The following is a 21,725-nucleotide window of genomic DNA, read 5'->3' on the forward strand; positions in this document are numbered from 1 at the left end:
ACAAAATGTTTTTGAAAACTCTTGCTGGATCCTAAAATGTCTGCGCACCTTCAACGGATGGGTAGTTATTAAAAACTGTTTTCTTTTAGTGGTCTTTAGGAGAAGAAGGGTGAGGGAATAGAAAGTCCTCGGTTGTAAGCAGGGTTATATTTTATGAGCTGCCATCTTGCCCTCTCAATTTAAATCTTCCCTGACAAGTTTAGTGCCAACAAACCTTGGAAACCAAGATTGACTCAGAATTTGGTGGTACGTTAGCAGAACCTTTTGAAAAGCTGACATTGATTTTGCTTCTCATTTACACACACACACACACACACACACACACACACACACACACACATATGGTCAGGTATACTTTAGTTCTAGTTTAGTGACTTCTATGCAATACTTTCTCCTAATGATAAAACACAAAGTCTGTCAGCCAACTTTCTTGTTATATTGGGGAAATCAAGCCAGACACTGACAGAAGCAGGAAAAGGGCCAGCCCTGGACCCCAGGTACTTGTAACCAGCCCTCTTCCTGCCATCATGCTGTGCCCCTTGAAGAACCAACAGAATTCCATCTAGTGTGCTTTTGTAATAATTTGAGGCTTAGCACATCATCCAAGATGGGCCGCTTGGAGCTTAATTGCCTTTTAGAATGATTTGTGATATGCCTCCTCCACTCTCTTAGCAGTGTTAATTTTATAAGCTACTTTTATTATGTGCACATCATGAGGGGGAGAAAGATGTTCTTTTCTTGAGTCTGGACTCTTCTTTCAAATACCCTTTCTTCAAACAATAGGAGGAGTACTAGAGAGATGGATCAGCAGTTAAGGGCACTGGCTGCTCTTTAAGAAGACCTGGGGTAGCCATAAACAAAGGACATTGAGCCTATAGTTCGTGATCCTAGAGAAGCTAAATAAGAAGGTGAACCCAAAGAAATACATGTAGTTATCCTCCTGGATATTGGAAGTAGACAAGATCACCAGGCAAAAATTGGGAGCAGGGGTGTGGAGGTGGGTTGGGGAGAAGGGGAGATGGGGAGACAGAAGGGAGAAGGGGAGGATTGGGGAGAGCTTGGGGGAATTGGATAATTGAGATGGAGGAAGGGTGGATATGGGAACAGGGAAGAAGATATCTTAACTAAGGGAGCCATTTTAGGGTTGGCTAGAGTCTTGGCTCTAGAGGGGTTCCCAGATGTCCAAGGGGATTTCCCCAACCAGGTCCATGGGCAGCAGAGGAAAGGATACCTGAACTGGCCTTCTCCCATAGACACACTGATGAATATCTTGCTTATCACCATAGAACCTTCATCTGGCGAGGGATGGAGATAGAGACAGAGACTTACATTGGATCACTGGACTGAGTTCCCAAAGCCCAGATGAAGAGCAGAAGGAGGGAGAACATGAGCAAGGAAGTGAGGATTGTGAGGGGTGCGTCAACCCACGGATATGGTGGGACTGATCTAATGGGAGCTCACCAAGGCCAGCTGAACTGGGTCTGAACGAACATGTGATCAAACTGGACTCTCTGAATGTGGCTGACAATGAGGGCAGACTGTGAAGCCAATGATAATGATGCTGGATTTTGATTCTATTGCATGGACTAGGTTTTTGGGAGCCTAGTCTGTTTGGATGCTCACCTTCCTAGACTTGGATGGAGGGGGGTGCCTTGGACTTCCCACAAGGCAGGGCACCCTGACTTCTCTTAGGACTGGAGAACGTGGGGGAAGGGGGAGTGTGGGGAGTGGGAGGGAAATGGGAGGATGGGAGGAGGTGGAAATTTTAAATAAATAAATAATTTTAAAATAAATTTAAAAAAGGGGGGGGGGGAGACCTGGGTCTGATTCTCAGCACTCTCATGTCAACACACAATTGTTTGTAACTCCAGTTCCAGGGGATTTGTCACTTCTTCCAGCATTGACCATAGGTGGTTCACATATAAAATGCAATCAAAGTGCCCATACACATAGAAATAAAATTTAAAATAAAAAATTAAATATTGGAAAATAACAGTGAGAATTGAAATTGAGTACATTTATTACCTAAAGCATCAATGGGACAATCAATTTTTTTCTCCAAAAGTGTTTTGCACTTTCCCCCTAATTACATCCAGGGTTGAGACTCCAGAATTCCTGAGATAATTTATTTTTAAAAATAGCAGACTGGTGAAGTGTGTTGACCCACATTACAAACACTGTAAAGTCAGTGATGTCTTATCACTGTGTCTCAGACTTGTAAATTAACCTTTGATTCAGTCATTCGTTTATTAAATGGGCCTTTTGAATTCCAGCTTCTGGGTTGCTGATGTGGTGTTGCGTTGTGTTTTGCTTTATATTAGCCAGTGCTTTTCTTATATTGGTATCTAGTTGGGTTGTCAAAATAACAAACCAGAAAGCAAATAAGTAAATAAGGAATTATAATGTGATAAGTAGGTACAGAAGCATACAAGATAATGTGATAAATACTGAAGAAATATGGGCAACTTGGGTGGAGGGCTGTTTAGAAGAACTCTCTTGAGAGGGATATTGAAATGATTCCCAGAGATAAGAATAGCCGAGGCTTTCAGAGAGCCATCCTCATGAAGACCAACATCTGAGCTGGAAAGTCACGACTTTCCTGTCCATTAACTGAGAACGAACTATATCTATCTTTCTTTTTTATTATTATTATTTTATGTCCATTGGTGTTTTCTGTGTGAGGCTGTCAGATCCTCTGCAACAGGAGTTACAAACAGTTGTGAACTGCCATGTGGGTGCTAGGGAATTGAACCCTCTAGAAGAGCAGCCAGTGTTCTTAACCGCTGAACCATCTCTCCAGCCCCCTAAAACTATCTTTCTGTGTTTGAATGATGTGGTGATATTAACGAATTTAAATGCAAATGGGTATTCTGGATTGACTAAAGCATGAAGTGAAGGAAAAAATGAAATCTCTCTACTTTCAGAACGAAGGGGAAATTATTAGGTGACATGAAAACATTTAGAGATCTATTTCATGCCTTTGCAAACACCTCATTGTGCGACACAAGCTGTCAGAGTCGGTGTTCATGGAAGGCAAAGATCTTGGAGTTGAGAATTGACTTGGGCCTTGGAGAATGAATGGATTTGATGGGTTCCAAGGAGGCAGTAAAATGAGAGAACTGGCTAAAGAAAGACTGTAATACTGTCAGACCATTCACAGGAATCTGTGACTATGAAGTCTCACAAGCTACAGCCAGAGCAGTCTTTGAGGGAACAGAGATGATAGACAGGCCTGATTCATAGGAGCTGTTACAAAGATAGTAGGACAGCCAAAATCATAATGGTTTCTTAAGCAAAAAAATGTTAAAATTATACAGCATAATGTAAATGAGAAAGCCTGAGGATAGGATAGGAAAACTTTTTTATAATCATCTTTTTTTATTTTACCTGGTGGTGAGAACATGGCCTATACTAATCTCAGGTGAGCTATGCACAGGACACGTCAGAATTAACCCTGGTACACCTGGTGGGGACTGAAGGTTAGCAAATCAAACCCCAAGTCCAAGAGATTCGCTCAACATCATCAGTGATGGAACTAGGCAAGTTTATCTGGGATATTCAATTACTAACTCAGTGTGGGACGGATTAGATTTCAGAAAACAGCAAGATACCCAAATTGTGCTATGTTCTAGGAGTAGAAGGGAAGAGCTGGAAAAAGAATTGGAAGAGGATGGGGATGCGGTTAGGTAATGAGAACTTGGGGCTAAGCTCTTGAACTCAATCAAGCCTTGGAGGTGGGGGAGTATAATTCTGACCGAAACAGAATCATATAAAGAAATAGCCTCAGACTATAACTGTGCAAAGTCCTCGGAGATGTATGTTACTATGATCATCAAAGCCACACCTAACCTAGGGAGTGGGCACTATTTGCTCTAAGGTCCATAAACATAATGACTTGTTTATTTCTCTCCACAACTTTCCCAAAGCAAATGCTGCTGTTATCTGCATTTTCTAGGCAAGAAATCTTGGGCACAGAGAGATTAAGCAATGGGGCCAAGATGAATCAGCTTGCAGCAGTACAGCAGAGATTCAAACACAGGCGCTGTGCCTTCAAAGCCTGAGTCTCTAGCTTACAGCCATATGCTTATATCCAAGATGGTGTTTTAATTGCATAGTTTGCCTTCTATCTTATGTAACTGTCTTGAAAAGGAGTTAATTAACAGTTTTAAAAGTTGGGTGGAAACCAGAAAGTCCACAGATGGCCAGGCAGTGGTAGCATAAATCCTTACCATAGAAAACAGCCTAGAATTCTCAGGATGAGGCAGAGAATGGGAAGGAGAAATTGAGCCATGGATATTATTTATTATTATTATTATTATTATTATTATTATTATTATTATCTGTTTTCCATACACTATTGATGCAGGAAATTATCTCTTTTGATGACAATTGATAATTTGTAGGTCAAAAGGCCTCTATTTATTCTTTCTATGTACCACAAACATATGTTTTTTTAATTTATATACAATATATATCAGTTTACCTCAGTTGATTGCCAGGGTTTTCATTTGAAACTCATTTCTAATTTTCCTTATTAAATGAGACTTAGACTCTGAAAGGGTAGAGTTTGTGTGAGGGTTTCCATGTTAGAATGACTAGGTCCCCATCCCTTCTGGAGCCAAGTCCTTGGGTCTCTCTTTAGAGAGGCTCAGGTCTTGGGATGGGAATTGTGAGGAACCATTCTCCCTGGGAAATACACATAGGACTTCCTGGACAAGCCCTGTACCCAATGCTCACACACGGGTGGAGGAGGGGCCTTGCCATCGTCCTCCATGGGATTAGTTCAGCCTTTTCCATGTTGAGGAGGTAGTAGGAATGAGCAGTACACTAAATGACGTCATACCGTTTGAAGGTACAAGGTACCAGTGCCATAACTGTTACAGGGAAGGTGGTAACTGGCCCTCCTTCAGTGAATCTGCCAGTATTTTGATTTGAACAACTGACTGAACAAATGTCATCTCAATCGACCTTCCTAAAGCACAGTTCAACCAAATTTGCTTCCAAGCACTTCGTTATTTTAACAACAAAAAAGCTTACTCTTGATTGTATGATTTTCTATGATTTTGACCTAGACTGTAGACACCACCCTACCTGCCAGTGTACCCATTTGGTCAGATGAGGTATACTATTTCTCCTGCAGGTTCATCATGCATCCATCTGTGATAGACTGATCCCGCAGGGGAGGACCATGTCCACCCCTAATACCTCTCCGCATTCTCTCATTAGCCCCAGGTCGGTGCCATAACCATTCATCTAAAGGCCACCTCCACCACAGAGCCTTGATGATCCAGCGGAACACCTGCAGGATTTAGCCATCCCCACCTGTTATTTTATCTGTGTTTTAAGTATTTATGGGAATCATCTTCCTATTACACTATGGACAGAATCTGTACCTAATTTAACTTTTACCTGTTTCCTTCAATATCACAGAAAGTTAAAAACCCGAAAGGGCTTAGATAACATATAGATTATGTCTTTCTAAAATTTCTTTTTTCCCTATGCCCCAAGAAGAAACTGTGTCTAGAGTAGCCCACCTAGTTCTCAATCTAAGAAATGTTGTCCAAAACCAGAGAGTTCACCTCCTGGCATACCCATAGAAATTACCTGGATGGTCTATGATGCTTCCAAAGGCCCGAAACAGCAGACTCAAACTAGAAATTAAGACTGAGGACGTGAGACACGCATGTCTGAATCGTGCTGTGCTCACGCCCTCCTATTAAGGTATATCTAAAGTAGTGCATAAGAACCCCCAGTGCGTTGGCCCCTGGATCAGTTCATCTCTACTCATTGTGATTGCAGATGAGTTGTAAAGTGCTAAAAATGGATAATAGTGGAGAGCGTTATGTTTTACATGCAATAGTAGCTTACGTAATTGTTTAACTTTTCAGATATTTCGAAAGAAAGCAGTGGAACTTGGGGTAAAATTGCTACCTGCATTTCATACTCCCTCTGGAATACCTTGGGCATTGCTGAATATGAAAAGGTAAAAGTCTTCATTTTCAACAACATACTTTAAGGTGGAATATCTGAGACTGTGGCCTTGTGAGATGGTTTATTACATGCATACTTTGCTGACAGAGAGTGACAATTGAGTGTCTTAGAACTGTGTTGGAAGCTCTTACGCCTTCAGTGTTCTCTGAACTTGAATGGGCTCCTGGCGTGACTTACCATCGTCCTAGCAGAACCATGCAAAACAGACTTGAGCCCAAGTTGGCTCTGTTTTATAGGACTCTTGTCTGAGTGATACTGTCCCACTCCATAAATACCAAGAGTAGTCAGGAAAGCATTTTGTTTAAGCAAATCGCTAGGGTTTTTTTACTTTGTTTAAACTTTTGGAGATGGAGATGTTACAGAGAAATAACACTTAGACTAATCAGACCTTTTAAAAAGCTGCTATCTGAATCTATGAGGCTGGGAGCAGCTAAGACTGTCAGGCCCACAGTTGTAAAGAGGGAAGGGGGCTGGTTCATTGACAGATCAACCAGCCCCTCTGCAGAGAGAAAACTGGCATGCTGTCTCAATTAATTAAAAAACAAACGAACAAGCCAGCCAAATACTTTTTAGCATTCTCCCAGGGAGTGAGTTGAGTTTACATTGTGGTTTTAGTATTTCATCAATTAAATAATTCTGTTTTAAGCTGCAATGATCAACATAAAATGTGATCAGTTCTTCCAGATGTTACACATATAGCTCCCAGAAGAGCCCAATATAGTCACCCCAATTGTTTCTCCGTTTTATTCATAGGGAACTAGAGTCACAGAGAGGTTGGTAATCAATCTATCAGATCAGACAGTACGTCAATGGCAGATGTTTATGTCCACGTACATGCGTATTCATAAAAATGCTTTATTTCCCTTAGAAATACCGTAAGAACCAACAGAGTGGTTTGATAAAAGTAGAACAACATATAATTACTTATTTTAGCAACAGTTTATCCTCAACTAAGTCATGAAAAATCATGGAAATTAATCATCATTAGATTGTTTTCTCTTTTCCTTTAGTAAAAAAACGAAAAGAAAAAGAAAACCCCCAAGATTTTGTGTTTTATTTTCATTTGTAAATTACTAACTAAATTTGGAAATTGTGTCTAACTCATTAAGTGAATCTTTGTGTCTAAGTATGAAGTATGTTGAGCATGTTGCAGCAGAAAGATGGGGAAGCCCTACTCTAGGGCTATTCAATTATTAAGTATTATTAAGAATTATTAAGTATTATTAAGTACTAAATTGAGCTAGTTTTTTCTACCAGGTAGTAAGATAGCTCAGGACCTGTTTTCCCCACCAGGGCTCCTGAGGCGCAGCTTGTGGATCTGTGAACTTGAATTATCTTTCCATGTTCTGCAAGATCTCAAGGCAAGACTGCATGTGAGCTTGGCTTGCAGTAGCTTGGCTTTTGGATGCCTTTTGTATTTGGCCCATGTAGACCGTTTCTATTACCTCCCGTATCTTCAGACTTGATATTTGTAGGTAACATCCTGACAAAGATACTCTTTTCTTACTTTCAGTAAGATCTGGTCACAAAAACACCGTGTCATTATTTCATTCAATTTCCCTTCCTTCCCTTCCCCTGTCCTCTGAGGAAGCTATTATGAGCATAGTGGTAAACTAATTGCTTACCGAGAGACCTGCTTTTTGGTTCTCTCCAGCTTCTTAAGATTTTGTTTCAAACCATCTCTTTACAGTCTACAGGCTCCCTTATAAACTGGAAGGTAGGCTAATTCACTAGTCCTTTGGTGACCCTTCCCAGGTTCATGAACTAAGATTTGATCAACCCATGGGGAGCTCTTCTGATAAAAAGTATATTCCTTAGAAAATCAAATCATACCAATTTCCAAAACCTTATCATTCCATGGGAGTCCACCTAGGACCTGAGGCTTGGCTTTAAGAACCTGGAGTATATGATGACTCTAACTTGTTCTAAGACTCATTGGAGCCAATACTGTGACTTTCTGCAATTAAACAAAGATTTTCTAAACTAGCAGGAAAGGTATGGGCCTACGTTGCATACATTGAACATTTTATAACATTGTGATGTATCTTGAAATAATTATAAATATTAACTTTATTTCATGTTTATTTCTAATAGTGAAGTAGATTTTTTTTCTTAATCAAATTGATTTTTAGTGTACTATGGAAATATTTTTCAGTACACAAAGGAATACTTATTAAATTGTGAATCTCTGTGTGTGTGTGTTTATGATGGTCAAGAGTTCATTAACTGGGGCATTCAAATTTTTCATGACCATCCCTATTTTGAACAATATTTTGCATTAGGACATCACTTCAAAGATTATATTGTATATTTTTTTTAAAAAAATGATTATTTTCATTTATATATTTCCAATGTTTTCATTTAAACTGAAGGAAATGATGTAATCACCTGGCAGCTGATAGGGACGTTTTTTGGTTGCTTTTGTTTTTGTTTTGTTTTGCTTTGTTTCGTTGCCAACTTAGATGAGCTTTTGCTGTTTTCGCTATTAAATGTTTTATCCACTCTCAGTCCTGTGCACCAAATAGCAATGACATGCCCCAAATTCATAAAATAAGCATTGGCAAAATTAGCGTAGGATTCTTCATCATATTCATTTGTCTAATTAAAGTACATAAAATGACCCCAGTCTCCAACTGAAAAGCTTGAGATTTCATCTGAAACTTTTCGGATAAGGGGGAAATGGCATTTTGCATATATCGGCAGCAGTCTTGCTGTTATTTTAGTAGTGGGCATTTTTTTTCTGAATTCATATTTTCACAGTGAGGCTCAAGGAAAGGGGGCAGCTGGCAATGGGAATTTTCTAATTTTTGAAGGCTGCCACTAGTAAATATTTTAAAGGAGAAGTGGGGAATTGAGTCCATTAAACCCATATTTTCTTAATTATCTTCTCGAAACAAGAGAATGTAGACTTTGTCAAATGCCCAAGGTATGTAACTGGGGGAAGGGTTGGGGGGCTTTGAGGACACTTTGTCATTGCTGACTGGTTTTGAAACTCAGCACAGGCTCTCTTGAAGGAGGCATTGAGTGATGGCTGTGTTGTTATAATGTAGTACTTCTCAGGTTTGAAAATAGGAATACTATTTTTTGCCAACATCCCCCAGAACGTGAACTTATTGCTATGACGTGTGCACATATCCAGGTCATCACCTAAAGATTGGTTTCTTTACTTCTCTTTTGTCAAAAATAAGCATTTCTTTGTGTCTTTCCTGTGGCAATGTTTTGTTCTAAATCTTGGGAAGATTTTCTACTTCTGTTCACTTGGTTTTATTGAAGAGGATAACAGACAGGCCCACTCCCTCAGGATTCAATTCCGGTTGTTAAAACAGAATATATATTTTGTGTGTGGTGTTGTACACTCACATTTGTAATTTATAAATATAGGATAGTTTTGCCAAGCATAGATAACTGCATACTGGGTTGAATTTAGAACAAGCAGTATTTTGAATTGGGAAGGTTTATATATTTGGAGCCAAAATACCAATAGAACAAATTGAATTTCGTTATTTATGTATAAGCTGGAAAATATGTAGAGAACCTAATTTCCTTATATGCTGTCTTGGGAACTCAGTGGGGGGGGGGTGTCGGGGACGGGGGCAGCTTTTCTTGTAGCTGGAACAAATTCTTATTCAAGAGCTGCATTTTAACTGAGATTTTGTAACTAATGGTCATTTCATAGCCTCGGTGTTACAAGAGATGACCAGACTAGCATGTGTGCCTCCCCAGTGGTGCTGTAGAGGGTGGTTGTGTTAAGTTACACAATGCCTCTTTCAAACGAAAACCAATGTTGTGCTAGCAGATTAGATTTTTGTATAACCCAGTTTCTGTAATGATAGATGTCCAAGTTTGATGTCTGATGTCACTACTACTGGTAGCAGGGGGACCTGGCATTTAATTTTCTCTACCTTGCCACAGAAACTCACCTCTCTGGTTTGTGGAACCAAGCATTTTACCACTTCTTTATTTCTAGGCATAAGTCAAGCAGGGGTGTGGAGAAGGCTTCTATTAGGTTTTTGGTTTCCTAAAGTGTGTTCTTAATTTAAAATAATGTAGTTAATGTGCCCATTATTCATGTCTATCACCACACATGCAGCCTGGGCATTCCTAATAATTATTCCGTCTCTCTTGATAAATGAGTTCGTTTTAGCTATATTGTTTTATCCCTTCTTTCTCTTGGTGAATTTTCTGAGCAGACACTTGTGGGGTGGGTATATTAAGTTAGTGGGACTGTCTGCAGCGTGTGTTTTTATTGCTCACCGTCAGGGGATGTGCTGGGACCAGACTGCTCTCTCTTCAGCGACGGTCTCATTAGTCTGCAGGATGATGAACGTGGGACCGCTCCCTCACCTGTTCCCTCCCACTTGATAAAACTTTATGTACCCACTATCTTAATTATCTGGCCAAGCACATACTTGTACTTATGAGTTACATTATAGTTTATATTCTTAAAATTAAGTTTTAAATTTCTTTGTCTGAAATACCATCTTAATTAAGAATAATACATAGCTTAATGTTTCCTAACAAAGAAAGATTATCCTATATGGATGGTGATAACCCTCTTACTGAGTTACTGAGTAATACTTGAATGCTGTAAAAATGCTTATGTATTCTTACTTGGGAATTTTAACAGACAAATTAGAGAAAATTGCTTCCTGGCCTAAATTATTTTTAATTTTTTTTAAACGTTTGACTTCACTTGGTCATTGACGTGTATATTTCAATGTTTATTTATATTTGAGTCCCATTTTTTTTTAAGTTTCAGATCTAAAGGAAGAGCACTGTTTGCAAATGAAGCCAAGTACAGCTCTATACTTTAACTAAATAGGTGGGATATTAACAATATCAATAAATACTTTCTGAGCAGAAGGAGAGCAAGCTGATTTAGTGATTTCCTGGTAAAGACAGTTTATTGCTTAATTATCTTGCAGTATTTTACCAGTCATCTAAGCACGTATAAACACAAAGCTTCACTTGACAGTTCGTGTTTATTTATGTTCTCTGGAGCCTTTAGGAGCCCAAAACAACTTCTACCAACTCCAGAAGAATGAGTTTTTCTACGTATTTTAAGTTGACCTCCTTTTTTGAGCTAATCTTTCCCCAGATTGAATTTTGTTATTACTGGGTTTCTGTCTTAAATATTTAATTCACTTAGCCACAGCGATTCTCCAGAAAATGTCGGTCAACCTTGCTTGAAGATCGTTAAACTGGTATGCCTAGTGATGATGTCATGAATTAGAATCTCACAGCTCGTAGGAACAAGGTTTGGTTCTGCATAACACACAGCTGCCTGGACATAGGAGAGGAGGGTGAGTGGGAGGAAATCACTTATGCTAGTGGTCAGGAAAACGGCCAGTTTCGTCCTAACCTTGTCACAGAACTCAGATCTATAAAAAGGTTTCTATGGAGAGAAATGAATGTAGTAAGTGAAGTCATGGACAGGAAGGCTGCATCTGCATGTGAGCTGGGCATCTCCGAGGCTGTCTTTCTTTCCCCCGGTGGGACTTTGTTGGGATTATACATAGCCTCAGCTCCTGGGCCATCCCGTAATCCTTTCGAATACTCTGGCTGACCCATGCAAGTCAGACATTCTTATTTTAACTCGAGAATACGATTGGCAAGTCCTTGGCCCATGCTTTCATATTATTTGAAGAGTCCCTAGTCGTGCAGGTCCTGAAAAAACTAAACGTCTCTCCTTAACAAGTCTGGACTAGTTGACTGTAGTAACTAGTCTATCAGCCATTTGATGGGGTTCTTCTCTTCTTCTCTTGCAGTTGAGACAGAGTTTCATATATGAAGCAGGCCTCAAATTGTTCACATGCCCAAGAATGACCTTGAACTTCCGATCCTTCTAGCTCTCCAGTGCTGGGATTACAGCCCAGCACCACTACACCCAGTCTATTCAGTGTTGGGAGCATACTGGGCTAGCATTCTCCCAGCCAAGCTGCTTTCCCGGCTACAGAATTTTTTTTTTCTTTTAGAAATTACAACTCTAATTAGCAGAGAATTACTTTACCAGGTACAAATTTGTAAAATAAAAATAATCTCTAAAGTGAGAAAAAAATAAACAGAATGACAACCTCTTTCTAGCTGCTACTTGGCCATAGTTAAAACTAGTATGTATTGACATTATCACTGTAGCTTTAAAACACGGGCCATTCTCTTTGCTCTCTTAAGTTTGTATTCTCATAACTAAATCTAAAATACCAGCAATAAAGTTGAACTCAAAAGATTTTTGTGGAAATCCAATTAATACATAAAAGAAATGCTGCAGAATAATATGAAAGAAATACACATTGGATTCATTCCTAATGCATGGCCCTACTCTCAGTATTGAGGATAATGGGATACATAAAAATGGCATATAAAGTGAAGTAGTCAAGGACGTATCATTTCAAAATATACTGAATTGGCATATTAATTATTTCGAGCTGAACTTAGCAAGGAGCAGAAGGACCAGCTGACCTGTCTTTTCCTATAGGCAACACCTTCAGTAATTTGGGGGGAAGAACTGCCCTCCACATTCAATGGGGAAAAAATGGCATTAGTTACCAGAGAATGGTATTTGGTGCTGGAATGAGCTAAAATTCATGGGAATGACCCTTACCCCCAACTAGTATTTCCTCTCCAGATGTCTCAGTGAACCCCTGGAATTGACTGCCCTAGTTGAGACATTCACGTGCCCTGCCATTCCTTTGCATTCTGCTGTTCTCTCTGAAAGGTATAAAACATTTTGTTTTGGACTCACCCTTACGCAAAAAAAGTGAAAGACTTGAATGCCTTTTTTCCCTATTCATCAACTTTGTATTAATGGGGTTCTTACATGTAGTCAAAAAGCTTACAGAAAAACTGAGGTGAAGGGCAGAGGGTCTCTTCTACAGCACCATAATGGACAGCCAGAATTAAAGGGGTGGGAGTAATCCCTTATGATAATCTTTGGCTTTTAAGCATGAATTTCCCCTTTCTGAAGCACATTCTTCTTCCCTTAGCCAAGAAAGGAGCTGGTAGATCTAACAGGAAATGCAGAAAGAGTGTCTCTGTGTAGTCCATGCGACTCCATGCTCAAGCTCTTAATATTTTTTATTGTTATTTTGGGTCTAATATATGAGATCAAGGCTTGAAGCTATTGCCTAAATTCTAATTTTCTGTCTCTATTAATTAGCACTGCTAATTCAAAGTTAATTTGGTGCAATAAGTATTATGCTCTTTTCCCAGGCCCAACACACTATCTCTTGCCTAATTACTGTGCTACGAACCAAATTGCTGAGAAGGTGTGTGTTATAGCCGTCAATATTCACGTAGACCTGTTTCCCAGTTCTTAGGTTATGCTAATTCTGCTAACTATGGTGTAGGAAGTTTTTCCGTCTGTGAGTTGCTTTTATTGGTTAATGAATAAAGCTGTTTCAGCCAGTGGCTTAGCAGAATAGAGCAACATGGGAATTCCAAGCAGACAGGGGAGGAAAGAAGCTAAAGTCAAGGAAAAGCCATGTAGTTGCCACAAGAGACAGACGTCCTCACCAGCAATAGCCAAAACTTTACCAGTAGGCCACGACCTTGTGGTAAAATATAAAATAATTGAAATGGGTTGATTTAAGATATAAGAGCTAGCTAGTGATTGGCCAAGTGGTGTTTTAATTAATACTGTTTTGTGTAATTATTTCAGGTCTGAGAAGCCAGGAACGAACGAGCAGCCTCCAACTACATAACTATAGTTACTTTATGCTACTGACTCTCAGCTTCTACCTTTTAGGATACCTTGGAAAATTTTTAAACTCTGTCTCCATCATCCTCTGTCCCATCTGTATAAATCAATTTAGGGTAAGGTCCCAGTGCTTAAGGGCATCCTAATATTAAGCTAAGGCCTCTAAGAATAGCTTTGTTTCCTATCTCAGCTGCCTTAGAAATTTTTTTCTTTATTCAATGGCAGTCAATTTAGTTATTGAATATACAAATACCAGAAAATGAGTGTATAAAAACCAACTTTAGTAGAACCAAACTTTTCAAATTTCACAGTGTTTGTGGCTTGGAGAGCTTGTTTGGGTGCTGCATCCCCTGTGCCCGCTTTACAGTGCAGTGGCATTTAGTTAGGCTTGGTAACCTGCTTTTCTAACCATGTTCAGTCTGATTCAGAAGCTGCTGTTGGTCCAGGACGAGACTCTGAAAGCCGTCCTTATGGTGAAAAATCCATAAGCCTCAGCGGTTCTTAGAACCTAACTTCTCAAGGTGGGCGTCTCCACTGTTTGAGAGGAGGTGCCGTATTCTGTATTGCTTCTGTTAGTATTTCTGCAAATTTCCCGTTTGCCTCTAAGCAGTTTGTTGCTTTTCAAAGAAAAAAAAGTTAACTTCAAATACTGATTTTAAAAAAAAAAGTAGATTTTGCTTGTACTACTCCCATACTTTGCTTGTCTGCCTTTCTTTTTTCTTTTTCCTTTTTGATTTTTTAGTTATATGTAAAGACAAGATGAAAATTGACCCTTACTGGCATAGAACAAAAGGAAAGTTATTTTTAATTAAATTTAATTAAGAACTTCAGGGTAACTCTTTAATAGCAAAGCCTCTTCCAGAAGAAACATAGCTGGGGCTTCAGGCTTCATTAGCAGCAGTAAGGAATCCGGAAGGAGGACCCAAAGAGAGAAAAGGCCCCTCCTCCCACCAGGTGAGAAGGGGACCAAGATCTCTCTGAGAATAGCTAATCCTCTCATTGATCTTTGAATCCTTAGATCTCTGCCATGCATTCAGAAGCTTAACCAAATTAAAGACATTTATTTATTGTGGTGGGTGGTAAGAATAGCGGCACACGCTCTCAGTGTGGTTTGTGTGCAGCCTCCTTTATGAAAAAATAAAGAACTCACGGTCTGAGCACAGGATGCTTTGGTGTTGCTGCTCCCCCAGGGTGAAGCAGTGGGGATCTGAAGAGCCATAGGATGCCTAAGCATTCCTTTCTTCCCACCTCTGTCATAATCGAAGTTGACACAGGTAAATGGATTTTAAAGTGTCTTTATTCTCCCATGGAAGAAGCAGACTCTCTCTGCCAGTGAGCACACACTTGGAGATGCTCAGTCCTTCTGCACCCCAGCCTCCCTCCTGACCAAACTCTCATCCTCACAGACACCTGCTATGCTTCTAAAACCATGGGGTGTGGGGGGGGGGGGCAGAAAAATTGCCATCTGAATGCAGTGCCTTAGTTGGTGGTGCATTCAACCAAGAATTAGGTGTTTTTAGGTATTTTTGTACTTGCATTAGGAAGTACTCATTTTAAGGGTAAATATGAGTACTTAAGTGTAAAGATTTATCACAGGTGGTATCCAGCTTACCTAAACCCCTTCAGAAAGTACTTATGTATCAACCAAAGGGCAGGCGCCAGCTACAGAAGCCTACTTTACCCGCCAGTTACAGGCACAGAGAACCTTATTTCAAAACACAGCAGAGTGGATTGTTCAGTGTGGTCAGTTCCTTTCCCATAGTAGTTAAATAGTTACGTCGCCCCGTGTTAGATAATGACATTCATGTGTGCTTGGGTACCAGGAACTCAGTAGTATTTAAATGCACAGAGCTAGTGTTTCACAGCTTCAGCTCGGTTCACTCTGTTCACACTTTTATACAACTGCTAGCAAATCAGCCCTGGCACTTTTCAATTTCTGCTGTGTGTGGAACTTAGATTAGGGACAAGTCACAGCAGATAAATTCGTCCAGTGCCTTTGCACAATGGAGTGCACTTTTCAAGGAATTGACTTCCCCGGGTTTTTAATGAGCTAATAGTCAATTTTCCTATGATTGATCTCAAGACTAGATTGTTAGTGTGGGGCGGGCCTTTCGGATATGCAATTAATCGAGTGGGAAAGTTTATGAAGGAGTTTAAAAAGACATTTGAAAATTACACCAGGCACAAAGGTACTTTATCAGCCCTTACGATTGTGAATCGTTATAAATAATCAACATAATGCACTAAGTCTTTGGGTGGAGGTTGAAAGCATGATATAAAATACTCAGACTTAGCCAATAATTTTTGAAGGCCTCCCTGTCTCACTGGTGCATTAACTGCACGGTGTCTCCTGTTTGTGCACTGAAAGCTTCAGTCGATCCGTTCTGGAAAATGGGATGAGTGATAATTGAGAGCGGGCTCTGATTAGCTACAGAAGGAAAAGTGATGGGGCAGTCCCAAGAATTAATTGTAATTTACGAATCTGGAAATCGGCGTGCAGCTGGGCATGGGTACAGGCGGAGCGAGCTGGTGATTTTGCAATCACGACAAATTATCTTCATATGTGAGGTGATGAGTTGCGCATGTCCCATTCTGCAGTTTTGAGTAGCGGACCAGAAAGGCTCTTGCGAGTGCTCGTATTGCCCTTTTATCCGGCAAATGTCAGTGGGAGTTTAACATGATTAATTAAGCTTCGCTCTCCCGCTTTGTCATACCATGTCATAGATTCTATGGAACATTTGTACAAAACAGTGATTACTGGTAATTGACCTGCATGTGTTGAATAATTTTAAGATGCCACCGAGAGTTTAATGTACCTTGTAAATTGAGAGGCTTCCAATTAAGTTGAGTTCTTAAGATAATCACTTTCAAAACTAATCAAGTAATAGAACATTAGTAAAGCTCGTATTGACTTAATTGTGACAAATTAATAAACAGACCCGGCGCAGTTACTGTAATGGCTTTAACAGTGAACAGTTGTCCGAAATTTAGGAATAAAGCTGTTCTTCCCCCTCCACACACACATCCCGGGAAGCACAATCAAAATTCCATAAGCCAGCTTACGGTGCATGCCGTTTCTAACAGCTGTGTGGGGGAAGTTGCCCAATCCACATGCATTCGTTTGTTTCTCTTCAGCTATGATTACACGTGTTTATTCAGACGTCATGGAATCTGCTTGCCCAGCTCTTTGTAAGAGGTCCTCCTTGTTTCTTGGATAGACTGTTACAGGTTCTTGGGAGGGCTCTTGCGGTGCTCTTCCCTGACCTGTGTTGTCTTCTTCTGTCCCCTAGATACGTCACTTCTGTATCTTTTTGTACATGGCAGGCACTCTGTAAATGGACATTGGAAAATTAATGAATTGTCTGTTACAGATTTTCCATAATTTTAAAATATTTGACAGTGCCCACTCCTATAATGCTGGTGATTGTGCTCAAGTAAGATCAGCAGAAAGAAAGGGCAGCAGAAAGGCCAGCAGCATAAATCAAAACACACTAAAGCCATATAGAAGGTGCTGTTTTATCGAACATTTCCAAAGTGTCATCTTTCTCTAAGCTGTGGGTTTCCTTTTGGGGGATGTAGGATTGCTATGTCGTATCAGTTTGACAGGAAGAATATTTCCCACAGGACCTTGAAATTTAACATGAAGAGGGCCAGCGGGGTATGGGAAGGGTGCTCTCTGGCACCCAAAAGAATAGTTCACATCGACACTTCAGTTCCCCAGGTGGTTGTGGCCAGTTTAGCATTCTTTCAGCTTTCCCCAAAGCAGGGTGGGGGCCATCGTTGCCTTTGGCCCCTCGTGTAAAGAAGTGTGTGTGATGTCTGCACACATTTGTAATTCTGGCAGCTCTCCGTGGACTCAGCTTATAACGCACAGCCCTCCACAAACCAGGCAGTATTGTGACGGCCTGGGAGTAATTGTTATCATCTGGGACAACAAAAGGACATGAATAATGAAACCACCCAGCTGAAGAAGGATTATTTAAATTATTAAAATACTCAGAAATGAGACTGGAATAAGGAATAATGTGGCAATTGCCTATATTGAGAGGTATCTAGTTGTGTTTCTTAAATTGAGTAGGGAAAAAAAAGAATGGTAGCAATGTATTAAGGAGAGCACTTTTAGCTATTTATTTATGTGTGAATTGCTGTAGCTAATTGCAAGATCTAGCAGGTTGGCACTCCACAAATACATCAAGATTGTGAGCAGTAGACTTTAAATTCTTCCAGAAGCTCTCTTAGCAGTAAAATGTTTTTGTGTATCCACTCAAAAATGCAAATATGCCTTTGTATTTATGAGCTATGTATACTTGTGCTGTATGAGGCCATGATTGTCTTTAGACTTTCAAAAGTGAAACGGTAAAAGTGAGCAGTAGCTGAAGAAACAGATGTTTATAAACTATATTAAGAACAATTTCAGCAAGGACCTTGTCAGATGAGAATGGGTTTAGAGAGGGCATTCTTTTTTAAATGTTTGTTTTTCGTTGTGATTTAATGCTTTTATTTTCTGATGCTTATCTCACAACAGGACTTTAACCTCTGTCCCAAGCAGAACAGATACAAGAGTATGTCAGTAGAGTGAGCTATTTTGTCTTTACATCTGGTGAAAAGTTCAAAAAGAACCTGAAGATAAGACGGGACGTCAGCATCTCATTCTAATCCACTCAGTCCCACCTTCTCTTTCCTGCTTTGTCTGGGACAGACAGGCTGATGTGCCTTCTTCTTCTATCTTTAAAGGGGGGAGTGAAGAGTTGGGGGATGGTTTAATTGATAAAATGCTGGACACACAACCATGACTATTGTAATATGAAAACCTGGCACCCACATAAAAGCCAGGTGCAGTGGCACACACCTGTAACCCCAGTGCTGGGGAGGCAGAGTGCTGGACCTGGCTGGCCAGCCGGTCTAACCAAGTCGCTGAGCCTCAGGTTCAGTGACAGATGCTGCCCCAGGAAGTAAGGCAAAAGACTCACCTGCTGCAGACCTCTAGCCTTCACATGCACATATACACCCACACCCGCAAACACACAGAGAGCACACAAATGCACAAGGAAAATGGCGTGCTGCCAGACTTCCCTAAAACACGTACACTTTCAAATGATCTATTTTTCCAGTTACATAAAGAATTTTCTTAAATGTATTGCTAAGAAGTTTTACTCCTGATACTGTTCATTCTGTAAATTAATGGGCAAATGGTTTGTGTATATAATTATAATAAATACCTATGCATATATACGCACACACAGTTTTCATGAAATCAGGAAGCCCTGAAATACTGCCTCTGAAAACACAAGGCAGAAATGTCTGTTTTTGAGCCTACACAAATATGCTTAAAAAAATAAATGAACTACCTCACAAAACATTTTCATAAGCACCTGGTTTCCAAGTATTCTTTTATTAGACCAATTTCCTCAATGGCCTTTTATTTTATTCATATAAAATTGCAGCTTTTACTTGAAAGGGCAGGTGTATTTTTCTCCTTTTTCTTTCCTTCTTTTCAAACTAAGCTGCTTACCAGCAGCCACAAAAAAGAGAGAGGAAGGAAGGAAGGAAGGAAGGAAGGAAAGAAAAGCATGAGCAAATTTGAGGACACTTTTGTTTTTTGCTTTCCAAGACATGGTTTCTCTGTATAGCCCTGACTGTCCTTAAACTCACTCTGTAGACCAGGCTGGCCTCAAACTCAGAGCTCTGCCTGTTTCTGCCTCCCGAGTACTGGGATTAAATGTCGCACCACCACTGCCTGGCAAGGAGACCTTTACTGTGATGTGGCCATTCTCGATTCAGAAGTTCTCCGGATGACGAGCATTAAACCGCCACTTCTTGCAGAGCATCATCCGGGTCAGCTTCCTGCTCTCGGGGAAGCAAGGGTGCTGTAAATGTTCTGCTGTCTGTTGGTTTAAGCCGGACTCAAATCACAGCACATCAGAGGTCATTGAAAGCTGTTGCGTATTGCCCCCTTCCCATCACGTCATCTCTTTATGTCACCTCTAGGACTCACCAACGGAGAAGAGCAGTGTGTGTCTGAATATTTCATTTAATGAAGGTTTTCTTTTTTTCTTACTTTTAGATAAAAAATTCAGAAATAGCAGCTTTGATAGTTTCTCCTTGTACTCTAATTAAAAGTCTTGCTCTTGGCTTCAAAGGCTCTTGCCATAAACAGTAAATATCCAAAGTGTCATTTACCTTTGAGCCCAGACCAGTTTCTCATCACTTGGCGCTCTGTAATGGCTACATTGTCTCATTATGTTAAGTGGCCTTTGATCTTGTTTAGATTACTCTTGAGAACTCTTCAATTGGCTTAGAGGAAAGTCCTCAGTTACTTTTAACTTGATGTAAATATTACAAGACTAAATAATCTGGTGCCACATTCTCTTTGACTTGTCTCGGTTTTCTCCTCTTTGAAGTGGAACATCCATGGTGGTGTGCTCCACATCCACGGTGGTGTGCTTGTAAAAGTTGGTAATTAGACAAAGATTCTTCCTTGTGTTGTTATCATTGGAAATAGCCCAGAAAGGGAGAAACACACACCATTTAAATAGTGCTGCAGAGTCAGAAAATGGTGAAGGATGTATGTGCGGAGTGCTGTTTTCAAAACAACAGCTAAATTGGTGCTAGTGGCCAAGGTTTTTGCTACAGTTAAAGTATCAAACTCCTAATCTGATTTGTAATCACTCACTGCATACTTATATTAGAAGTTTAAGAGATAGAATCCGTATAACAAGCAGAGTCCTGTGTGGAATAATCCTTAAGAACTGTTTATTTGTGAGCTTTCCTAAAAGATGGTGGTAGTACCTAGGTCCCTTTGCCGGGTAAATATGTTTCTTGCTCTATTGATCCTAAGACAATAAGTGCCACAGGCCACAGTAGCTGACAGCCACTGCTAATTCCTGATTCCGCTGTTCTCCACAGTATTCGAAGGCTTCTTAAAGTCCTGTTAATTTATTATAACCTGGTGGAGAAATAAATGTCCAGTTCTAGAAGTGTTGGAACTGAATTCATTCTGTACCTTTTGACTTCCCACTGGGAGAAGATCGGAGGAAAACCTTCTCTGTGCTTCCCTGGGACTGTGAGCTCTCCAAGTGTCTGTCTGCAACTACTCTATTCATAGTTAAACACTTTGCCGATTATGAAAGGTTCTCCACAGATCCAACTGCGATCAACATAACTCACAGAGATAAAGTTCATCAGTAACCCTAAGCATTGCTGTTATGGCCGTTACCTTTGGTTATGCCCGTTCCCATTATTTAAAGCTAAAAGCAAATATAAATTTACAGTGTGTATACTTGAGTTAAGAAATATAAGTGGCTCAGCAGTTAAAACAGTGTGCTACTCTTGTACAGGACCAGAGTTCAGTTTGCAACACCTACATCTGGCAGTTCACAACCACCTCTAACTCCAGCTCTATGGAGATTCAATGCCCTTGACTTCCGTTGGCATCTGCACTCAAGTGCCCACACATAGGCACATGCACACACACAAATAAATCTTTTCTTATTTAAAGTTAAGAATGGGAAACTTCGTAGCATCTTTCTTAATAAAAATGATAAGGGTATGAAAATCTCCTCGATCTCTCTTCTGAAATAAATTAACCTGAGTCTTTGTAGACGTCTGCTGTAGAACTAGGTTTCCTTCCTCTGTGCAATCTTTGTAAGTCCCTTTCTTCGCTCTTGCCTCCCCAGTTGTGAAAAGTGAACACATTTTGAAGCTATATTCAGGAGGCGTCTTTGTGATGGAGGGCACATTTCTCTAAAGTTCCATCCCTTCCTTCCAGGCCCCTGACCTTCTCCCTACTCTGCCTCGAGGTTCCTGTTCCTCACAGCCTCTCCTTGGCCTTCCTCACCCTTGACTTCTGTACACACTCATCTGTGAGCTGTCTCCCGTGAAACATCTCAGCGACTGTCATCCATGAGCCCTGAATTGTACACATCACTTCCGTTCTGTTTACTTACTTCAAAAAGGTTGTTTACACCAACCCTCATTTTCCCCCCCGAAAAGCCCTCCGCACACACTCACATCCTCCTGAAAGCTTGTCCTGTGGGCC

General features: G+C 40.3%; 1 protein-coding gene across 3 annotated transcripts in view; it reads left to right on the top strand.

Moving 5' to 3' along the window:
• Man1a1 (mannosidase alpha class 1A member 1) overlaps positions 1-21,725 on the top strand; it is a 179,451-nt gene that overhangs the window by 98,006 nt on the left and 59,720 nt on the right. For all 3 annotated transcript variants that reach the window (XM_041653405.1, XM_041653404.1, XM_041653403.1), the window contains exon 6: positions 5,889-5,983. In XM_041653405.1, coding sequence (XP_041509339.1) covers positions 5,889-5,983 — 95 coding nt within the window. The remainder of the gene's footprint in view (positions 1-5,888; positions 5,984-21,725) is intronic.

Source organism: Microtus oregoni, unplaced genomic scaffold (assembly GCF_018167655.1).
Source record: "Microtus oregoni isolate MIOR12 unplaced genomic scaffold, Mior012 000006F_ref0000085, whole genome shotgun sequence".
NCBI classification, from domain to species: domain Eukaryota; kingdom Metazoa; phylum Chordata; class Mammalia; order Rodentia; family Cricetidae; genus Microtus; species Microtus oregoni.